This window comes from Triticum aestivum, chromosome 5B (genome assembly GCF_018294505.1).
Source record: "Triticum aestivum cultivar Chinese Spring chromosome 5B, IWGSC CS RefSeq v2.1, whole genome shotgun sequence".
Classification (NCBI taxonomy): Eukaryota; Viridiplantae; Streptophyta; class Magnoliopsida; order Poales; family Poaceae; genus Triticum; species Triticum aestivum.
This window is the reverse complement of record NC_057807.1, coordinates 539836299-539846804: the sequence shown is the minus strand read 5'-3', so window position 1 is coordinate 539846804 and position 10506 is coordinate 539836299. Positions and strand designations below refer to the sequence as shown.

Genomic DNA, 10506 nt, shown 5'->3' with positions numbered 1-10506 from the left:
ACTATGGAGGCAAAAACACGCCGAACTATGTGATGAACTATTTGATTTCTATTTGTTGAATTATTTATGGAAGAATTCACGCCGAAACACGCCGAACCGCGTCGAATATGGACCGATTCACGCAGATACGGGCCGTTTTTGAACGAAAATGGGCCGAATAATGGGCCGAAATCGGCGCCTGGAGGCAACCTGGGGGTGACGGCTGGGTGCCCAACCGCCCTTAGAGCCGAGTTTGCCGCCGGCTCGCCCCCAGGCGGCGATTTTTATGCCTCCTGGGGGGGGGGGGGGCAACGGCTGGAGATGCTCTAAGGCGGAGTTGTGCTGGTCTATTCGCAAAAAAAGAAAAGGAGTTGTGATGGTCGTTGGATATTCATTGTTGAAAGGTATTGGGCATAACTTCTACTAGATGAGATATAATTTGGTCTCATTCATCTGGAAAACAAGAACATATAAAACCCACGTCCGCACACACGCATTTTATAGTATCACATTCAATGCCTATAAAAGGTGAATGAGACCAAATTATATCTCATTTAGATGAGTTCTAGCAAAACTGCTTCTACTATGCCTTAATTCTGGAGCCATCCTTCGTTGTCGTTGTAGGTGATTTTTAGGCTTGCTCATCAAGAGACAGATATTTTCATCATTAATTGATTATTATTTCCAAACCATTCTAAGAACTGCTCAGTGGTCATTAACATTGGAGTTGGCTCTTTTTCATCTGGTCATGTAATGCTTTCTATGCTTGATCGTATGTTGTCCTTTTATAGCGAAGGAAAAATTAACTTGAATACATATCAAAGTTGATTGCGCCCACTCTTTTATGAGTTTCATTTTCATTTAAGGTAAAGCTTAAGAACCTTTCTTTTCTTCAACATCTTTGGTCTCTAATTAGTAAAAGATATTTATTTGCTCCACTGAAATCGGATTTAATATTTTGATATAAATATTCACATTCATATAAGCTCCCACTATTTAATGTTTTTAGTCACTAATGATTGTTTAACAAAACAATTAACTTTACTATGTATTCAGGGTCATCCATCTGATGAAGTTGATGCTAATTTTATTCTCCTACTAGTAGACAATTCAGCCATACTTCAAAATGCATGTGCAAGCCAAATTTGGATATACAAGCACACCTCCAACTAGGTTCATTAACTATTCTCTTTGCTTTCATATAAGCCATAAACCATGGGACACTACCTCTAGGTGAACGACGACTCTAGCATCGTAACTAATGAACTCGATTGCTCAGACATAAGCCATGCCGTTTCTTTCACTAGCATGGCCACACACAAGAAAAATTGTCTATTGTCCATTGACTTCTACGTATAATCTAATGTATCACATGATCCATGTAACAATGAACAAGTAATAGTACATATACTACATAGGCTTCTTGATACACACATTGACACATATATATATACACTAGTGCAAGTCCGTCGTGTGCGCGTAGCCAAGGATGAATCTGTCCACGTTCGAGGAGGAGGTGCGCGTATCCTGGCCGGAGGGGATGTAGGGGGCCTTACAGCTGGGGTCGGTGGTAAGCTTGGGGAGCCAGCAGAGTGGAAGACGGAGCCCTCCCCCGGAAGCTCCGGCACGCGCGAGTCATCGTCCATGGCATCCCTGAGATTTCTCGGTGGAAGTCATGATTTGTTGGAACGATAAGCAGCAGAGGGATTTTAGGAGCGAGAGGTGGGTCATGCATGCATGCATGCACCCATAGTTAGCGAGTGCCACGCCACCTATCAGGGGCTAAAATCCTTCAAAATGTATGTGACTTGGTAGTGAGGGACGGAGGGCGGCGGCGGCCATGGACGATGTGGCGGCGGCTGAACCCGAACCCAAGAAGCTGAGGCAGGACGAGCAAGAGCCTCCGGCGAGCAGGGAGGGTGGCGGAGGCGGCGAGGAGAACCTCGACCACGTAAGCCGCATGCCCGACGACATCCTCGGCAGCGTCATCTCCCTCCTCTCCACCAAGGAGGCCGCGCGGACACGCGTTCTCTCCTCCTGGTGGCGCCACCTCTGGCGCTCCGCCCCACTCAACCTCGTCGTCGACCGCCGCCTCTCGGGACGGGAGCGCGACCGTGTCGCCATAGTCTCCAAGATCCTTGCCACGCACCACGGTCCTGCTTGCCGCTTCTCCCTCGCCATCGGCGTCATCCACCTGCGCCGCGACCTCTACGCCAAGTTCGACGGCTGGTTCCGGTCCCCCGCGCTCGATGGCCTCGAGGAGCTCCAATTCTACGGGGGCTGCAATCCGCTGCCGCCGTCCGCGCTCCGCTTGGCGCCCACGCTACGTGTCGCCAGCTTCCGCGACTGTGGTTTTCCCGACGTTGCTGCTGTCCCCGCGCTCCGTCTCCCTCGGCTGAAGCACCTCAAGCTCCCCGGCGTCGCTATTTCAGAGGAAGCCCTCCACCAGCTGCTCGCTGGCTGCACTGCGCTCGAGAGCCTTGAGCTTCAGGGCAACGGGCTCAGCACTGTCCGGATCGTCTCGCCGACTCTTAGGAGTATTGCTGTCTATGTATCTTACTACTACAAATCAGACATGGTGCTTCAGGAGCTTGTCATCGAGGATGCACCATGCCTTAAAAGATTGATCCCACTTGATTCAGGGGATGTCCCAATGACAATCACGGTTATCGCGGCACCCAAGCTAACGGTATTGGGCTATCTGTCTAGCCAAATCTACGAACTTGTGACTGGAACCATAATTGTTAAGGTGCAACGGGTCGTCTTGTTTTTCTTGAAATTTACATATGTTGCATTTGAGCATTTACTATTACATCACATTTTGTTATATTGATGTACATCTCAGTGTGTGTTTGTTTTTACCAGGAAATGATCCCCGTCAGCTTGACCGCGTCAATGCGCACAGTGAAGGTGTTGGTCCTAGAATCCATCGGCCCCAACCTGGATACAATTGCTCGATTTCTTAGATGCTTTCCTTGCATGGAAAAGCTATACATCCAGGTGAAAATCATTTTTGATAAATGTTCACTTCAGCAAAACGTGCAAAACTACAAAGCAGTACAACCTATCCAATGTTGTTTTAACTTTCTCGTAGTCCTTCTGGATGCCTAGTTGAACATACAGAGATAATTTTCGGAACCATTTTTATTTTGCAATTTCTCCCAAACTCTATACGGTAACAGATGTAGTGGTCAAAACAGCATCTAGGAGAACTTTGAAGTTAAAAGAAACACATATGTGTAAGCTCAAAGTTGTTCAATAATCCTGACTTTCACACACACCATGCAACTAATCCATATGTGATTAGACGCCAACTATCAGGAAATTACTCTTCTAGTCCAACAAAAATAATATTTTGTTCCAACCTAAGTGCTTACAATACTTAAATTCCTTCTTTTGCAGTCACGTTTTAGGAAGGATATGAAAAATGTGGGGCCATATGACATACTCATTGATCCTATTGAATGCCTCAATCTCCATCTTAGAGCAATCATAGTGAACACCTATCGAGGCATGCAACCAGATGTTAACTTTGCCAAGTTCTTTGTTCTGAACGCAAAGGTGCTAAAGGTGATGAAATTTGGTGTTTGTGGTACCTATAATGAGAAATGGATGGCTAATCAGCAGAGACGGCTACAACTAGACAAGAGGGCTTCTAGAGATGCTCGATTTGATTTTGAAAGAGATGTTGGTGGGTGTTGGTTTTCCAATAAGAAGCACACACATGATTTGTGGATAGCTGATCCATTTGATAGCTCGTTATGCAATTGTTGTTAATGTCCTTTGAAAATAATATCAAGCTATAGATACTCCATTTATCTTGCCATATCTTTTGTTACAAACATTCTAATGTCTTTGTATTTAATTATCATAAACTTTTGTTCGCACAACTTTTCTATTTGGGAAATCCTTTGCTGCTACCATGTAGTATATTTATGTTAATTAGCTGCAAACTGGAAGAACATGCAGCTCCTCGTCGCTAGTTGCAATGCTTTTTCTCAGGTTTTACTATAACAGCCACACACATGATATATGTTGATGGTTATTCCTTTGGTAGCTCACTATGTAAATGTTGTTGACTGGTTTGATGCCCTTCACCGAAAAAGGTTTTCGCTCCGCTTTATATATAAAGCATCGACCAACAACAACCCAGTACAAACGCACGCCACCACAACACACGCACACGAACAACAACAAAGGTTTGATGCCCTTTCAAAAGATATATATTTATCTTGTCTTCTCTTTTTTTCCAAACATTCTAATGTGTTCATATGTAATAAGTTTTTTGTTCCTTCTGCCATTTGCGAGTTGAGACCTGAAAGAGCAGCTCCTTCTTGTAAGTTGGAACGTTTTGTTAGCATATTTGTTTGAAAGTGCATAGGAAGGACCTATACTATTTGTCTTTAGTAGTACATGTAAAACAGTTGTGTCTTTGCATGCCCAAGTGTTGGGCAAAATCTGGGAATTACTAGCCTATCATGTATTACGTATTTTTAATGTGGAATATGCAATGTTTTTGTTTGCTGAAGTGGTGTACAAAATATATATGGAGTTGTTTGGTCTTTGAAAGTGCATGTGGAAGAGCTATGTTTTGGCTTGACAAAGTACTGGGCAAAAGTGAATTATTACCTTATCATGCATTAGGGTTTGCTTCATTTACCCATCTCGCTAGCTTCACATGGTAGATTAGTCGTACTTTCTTTCATTGTCACGGTTCAGGGAGTTGTCACTTTTATATACTTGTGTCGACATAAACATGTTAAACTGAATGGACATGGAAATACAAGTATACATGTGATGGCATATAGTAAGCAAACCATATGTGGTTTCCATCTGCGGCATGTTAGGAATTCTCCCGTCGGGGCTGCCGCCAGTCCGCTTCGTCTCCGGTGGCCTGAGGGTCATGGAGGCGCGGTGGAGGTTGGGTCGGTGGTTCGGTTTTTATTCCGCCTTTAGGTGTTTTTAGGTCGACTATTATTTGTATTCTGCCCAGGAAGACTCATGAAGATGGAATAAGGTCCTCCCCGCCTAGCCCCCATCCCGGCAGTGCGTCTAGCATCATCGAAGGGCGTGTGGAGGTGTGTCTTTCGTCGATCTCGTGGGATTAGATCGGTGTTGGTCTTCGGTGGATCCCCATGGATCCAGTTTCCATTTGTCTTCGCTCATGTGTCTACAGGTTAGATTCTTCTGATCTACGTTCTCTTCATTAGCGGCGGTTGTTGTTCTGGTGTGTTGATCATGTGGGTCTTAGCACGATGACTTCCAGACTGTCTACTACAACAAGTTTTGCCCGACTACAATGAGTGAGGGGCGATGATGACGACACGCCTTTGTCTCACTCTGGTGCTTGTAGTTGTCGCTAGGTGGCCTATAGATCTGAATGCAATTTTTGTTATTTATTGTGTTCCTTGTACTACCATGAAAAATGATGAATAGATCACAAGTTTTTCTTGCAAAAAATTAAATAATTTGTGACAACGTCCAAGGTACGCACATTCACTCAAGCGCAAAGTTAAACTCAAGCCTTCATGTCAAAATATACTAGTGGCATGTTGCACCGTGATCGTCACTAATAACCTTCGACACTAGTAGTAATTTTCAGTATTAAAAGGTACCCAAATTATAAAAATATTCAACACATTATTGCTGACAACAACAATGAGTGAAATGCTTATTTTGCTGCCATGCCGGCATTTTTTACAGCAAAAATAAGCCCAAAATACTATCATGTCAATAAAAATGAGTAAAAATGTTCATTTCTTTTCTTACTTCGATGAAGGTTGTAATCTGTTTCAAATGTCATGACAAGGCTTTTGAGCGAATTGGCTCATTTTTGCTGCCACCACAGCAATTTTGTAGCCAGTTCTGCTACCATGTCAGCATTTTTAAGCCCTATCATGGCAACAAAAATGAGCCAAAGTGCTCATTTTGTTGTCATGGGAGCATTTTTGAGCGAAAGGGCTCTTTTTAACCGTAGTCAAATTTTGACATGAAGGCTACCTTCTTCGTCTGATTGCATGTCGTCCGCCGGAGATTGGAAATTGCACTTAACCAATAGTAAAGTAAAGAGACACCTGTGAACACCCTCGCCATACCAGGGTTTGAAGACCACAATAGCCACCCTCTCCTTGAGACGAGATCTATAAATCGTTGAAGTAGCGCCGGCTGGAGCATCACCCCATGCAGAACAGGCTTGCAATCCATCAGCACCAGTTCAGAAGGTTGGAGAGACCGGACCAAGCCACATGACAACACGGAATAAGGTGTCAAAGTCGACACACCAATAACTCTCCTTGAAAGACACGCGAACTACCAAGATCCGAAGGGAACCAACAGATCATGGGACACAAACTCTCATAGGCTCTTCGTCGAGGCATAATCGGCCGTCCTCGAGGTAGGAAGAGACCTTATTTCAGCATGCCATCACCGTCACCGCCTCGTTGATGTCGTCAAAGAAACAAAAACCTAAGAAAAGAAAAAATCAAACGAGATGGGTGCGTCCCCACTCCTCTAGTCGCAAACGAGTCTGCCAGACAGGGGAAGAGGAGCGGGGCCGAGGTGGTGGCGTGTAGGGAAGCTGTGGCGGCGACAACTAGGGTCGGGAGGAAAAGTTAAAATGGATCGAATGACGAATGGGTTGGACATGCTATAATCAAGATTAGTTATTAACTAGCAACTCCCCCGCAGAAAATGAAAAGGTGTTACAACTAGTGGTAGCAACTAATTTTTGGAAGTTGGAAAGCACCCACGTTCTCACCACGACTGCCCTTTGGCCAAGCGAACGAGCAAAGAGCAAGAGGCCGACCGAGGCGCGAGCCGACTCGGGTGGACTGCGCCACCGGTGTGTCGTCTGGTTCAACGCAAAGCCGCACCGCACCGCTCGCCGCGGACGCACGGAAAAAAGGCGGCTCCCCCTACCGCCGCTGGCACGCGCCCCAACTCGCCCAACCCCCACCCTGCCACCGGCCGCGGATGACGCCCGCGACTCCCACCGCCGCCGCGCCCATCCGCCAGCACCTCCCCTCCTCCTCCTCGGCGCGCTCCGGCAACCCGCGCCCCAGCGGCCGCCTCCGCCTGCGCCTGCCCGCTCGCCCCCGCGCCGCCCCCTCGGCCTCCATGTCCGCCGAGGCGCGGGCGGCCCCGTCGCCCGTGCCGCCTCCAGCGCACCCCACCTACGACCTCAGCGCCGTCATCGCCCTCGCCCTCTCCGAGGACGCCGGCGACCGAGGTAACATCGCCCTCGCCCTCACTCCTCTCTGCACAACTACCGTGCTAGTCTGCCCCGAGTTGCAGTTGCGCGCGCCGCCCGCGCAGCACGACTAGCGAAATTGTTTGCTTCGTCGCTGCTTCATCTGTACTGCACCTCGCTCTTTGGCTTCGAATTGCTCGTCCGTATTTCCGTACGCGATCAATCACACCTGGACCCGCGGGCATCAGTCCGGCTTAAGCTCGCTCTGTAGTGCTGACTCTTATTGACTAGCAGTTGAAATAGTGCTAGGATCGGCCCTTAAGAGTGTGCCGGAAATTAGAATAGTGCTGCAGTTGACTCTCCCACCCTAAGTCTGGTTGATTGCGATAGGAGACAAAATTTTAGTTGTCCAATTTGCTGCTGCAACCAGGATTCAGATGTCAGGTGTCTAGCTAGCCTAGCTGAGTTGTTACTGTTGGCTTGTTGTTGTACATGGGAAAATGCCATTTATGATGGAAGAATGAACACATTGAATGGATCAGATCAATTTGTATCCACTTATATGTGATGTTCACTCTCCAGCAAGCAGTACCAGACACTATGATTATTCGCTTTCATCCAAGTCTGTATTTTCAGCCAGTCGTGGCAGGTGCTTTCTTGGTAATCAACCTACTCGTGACCATTCGTTCTCGCTCAAACGGTGACCTATTAGCTAAAGAAGTGGAGATAACTAGATAAGCTCCAGTTGGGTCATTTCTTCACAAGTTGCTATGCAAGTTGGGTTTTGTTCTCTTCTGATTCTGAAACTTTTTCCCGCTTTTGAATGGTCATACATGTGTCATCTTTCACTGTGATAATGTTCTAACTGTCTGGCAACACCTTAGGGGATGTGTCATGCTTGGCTACGATACCAACCGATGTGAAAGCTGAAGCCACTTTTATTGCTAAGGAGGACGGTGTCATTGCAGGCATAAGCCTGGCTGAGATGATATTTAACCAGGTTGATCCGTCGTTGAAGGTATGTCTATCACATCAGTTTCCCCATTTTCTGTTTTTGGCAGATATGGTTCTATAGGCGTAATGCGTGATATTGACTATGGGTCTGTACCTGTTGTTCCTTCTTGGACATTTTCCAGGTTGAATGGTTTGAAGCTGATGGAAATTATGTTCATAAGGGATTGCAGTTTGGCAAAGTATATGGTAAAATACCTTGAAAATACCATATTCAGCAGCACTTAACAGTGTGGTGTTGTGTTAACTCCTTTTCAAGTCTTAATATTCTCTCCCCCCATTTTCATTCCTTATATTAAGGGTGTGCTCAGAGTATTATTGTTGCTGAGAGGGTTGTGCTAAATTTCATGCAAAGAATGAGTGGAATCGCTACAATGACGAAGGTGATGTTGCTTATGGTATCCCTTCTCTGTCATAATTTGCTTCTATGTTACTCATATGAGAATGTCTTTGCTCCTACTTCCATTCAGGCCATGGCTGATGCTGCTCGTCCAGCATGCATACTGGAAACAAGAAAAACTGCTCCAGGTTTACGTCTGGTTGACAAGTGGGCAGTAAGCATACCCTTTTCGTGTGGCCATTTCATCACTTTTAGTTCTTTGACCTTTGTTGTGATGCAGTTTTGCTCATGCTCGATATACATGTAGGTAGTAATTGGTGGTGGGAAGAATCACAGGCTTGGATTATTTGATATGGTTATGATAAAAGATAATCATATTTCTGTTGCCGGGGGCATTACAAATGCAATGACATCTGTTGATCAGTTCTTGGAGAAGGAAAATCTTGCAGTTCCTGTTGAGGTACCATGGTCGTGGTTGCATTTATCATCTAAAATAATTTTCCCTTGTGACTTGGTGTGCATGTATTCATCATTCCAGCAGTTCACCTATCTTCCTCTTTATTTTGTAAAAATGCCATATGTTCTCTTAAACATAAGAATAGAGAGAATTCAAGGCATATCATGACATCTGTATGTTCTGTGAATCAGGTTGAGACGAGGACACTCGAGGAAGTTAGAGATTTATTGAAGTATACCGATGAGAACAAGACTTCATTAACTCGTATAATGTTGGATAATATGGTTGTACCTCTTCCTAATGGGGACCTAGATGTGTCAATGCTCAAAGATGCAGTTCAGTTGATAAATGGAAGATTTGAGACTGAGGTATGAAGTCCAACTTTCGAAAGCAAAATTCCATCATGCTCCCCTCTCCCTTTTTTAGTAAAGGCTATCTTTTCAACGTGACTATATATTGGTATTGCTTTGTTGTCGCCTCCTCATATGCTCTAATTTTGATAAACTCCTAGCTTTAGCAGATGAGTTACACACAGGCTGTATATTGCACAAGTCATGCTGGACGTTGAGCATTTTCTTTTCTTTTTCCAACTGCAGGCGTCTGGAAATGTGACGATCGATACGGTGAAGAAAATTGGAGAAACTGGAGTTACATACATTTCAAGGCATGAACACACCTTTATCATTCCCTTAAATGGACAGCTCCTTAAAATTCTCGTTTTCGCTCTTCTGATTGTACCTTTCAAACAATTTGTCAATCCTTTACAGTGGAGCGTTGACGCATTCCGTGAAGGCGCTCGACATATCTCTCAAGATAGACACCGAGCTGGCTCTTCAAGTTGGAAGGCGCACAAAGCGCGCCTGACACCACAGGTTGAGTTCCACCTGTGTAACTTGACCTCCCGTTCTCCTATGCTTCTATAACGCAACTCTTTGCGGTCGACAGGATGTTTGGCGTGGCTAGCCGGTTCATCATTCGACAACGTGATCGCCACGCTGTGATTTCTAACTAATATAGTGAAGGATGCAATCCCCGCCTCACGATCATCCAGTTCGGATGAACGCCACAGTTGCTATAGTATCCAACGGAAGGACAATAATAATAGCCTGAATGCCCAGCTTTCAGTAGATTGCGAAACATTTAAGCCGTTGACTAGACAGGCAGAAATTGTTGCTAAATGGCGTAGAAGTTGTATGTGACGCCACAAAACATCTGTTTCCCAGGAACTGAGAAAGAAATAAAATGGTGTGCCTGTTGCCTTTAGTAAATCACTCTCTGGCAAGAAAAAAGATACTGGTGAGAAAGTAACAGCAGGTAGTAATAATCTAGAGCCAAAACTGTGCTGTCAAAAAAAAAATCTACAGACAAAACTGATTCGCAGTGTTTTTCAGGTTTTGCTTGGAAATGACTGGTCGAGTTCTCAACAAAAAGAAAACGGGGCCAAGTAGCACGAGACTGCCATATAGAAGCATGTGTTTGTGTTTTTTTCTTTTTTGCGTTTGGTAGTTAAATCTTAGGCCAATTCCAATG

The 10506-nt window shown here is 45.3% G+C and overlaps 2 protein-coding genes across 2 annotated transcripts; both read left to right on the top strand.

The window, feature by feature from the left end:
* Positions 1 to 1758: 1758 nt before the first annotated feature.
* LOC123116831 (putative F-box/LRR-repeat protein At4g15060) lies at positions 1759 to 3799 on the top strand. Its single transcript, XM_044537724.1, has 3 exons — positions 1759 to 2728; positions 2845 to 2979; positions 3382 to 3799. Exons 1-3 carry the CDS (start codon positions 1820 to 1822, stop codon positions 3754 to 3756), a joined length of 1419 nt encoding a protein of 472 aa, XP_044393659.1. The 5' UTR covers positions 1759 to 1819; the 3' UTR covers positions 3757 to 3799.
* Positions 3800 to 6836: 3037 nt separating this feature from the next.
* On the top strand, positions 6837 to 10239 carry LOC123116830 (nicotinate-nucleotide pyrophosphorylase [carboxylating], chloroplastic). Its single transcript, XM_044537723.1, has 10 exons — positions 6837 to 7207; positions 8053 to 8186; positions 8305 to 8368; positions 8480 to 8562; positions 8650 to 8733; positions 8827 to 8979; positions 9168 to 9344; positions 9573 to 9640; positions 9744 to 9848; positions 9922 to 10239. Exons 1-9 carry the CDS (start codon positions 6952 to 6954, stop codon positions 9838 to 9840), a joined length of 1116 nt encoding a protein of 371 aa, XP_044393658.1. The 5' UTR covers positions 6837 to 6951; the 3' UTR covers positions 9841 to 9848; positions 9922 to 10239.
* The last annotated feature ends 267 nt before the right edge of the window (positions 10240 to 10506 follow it).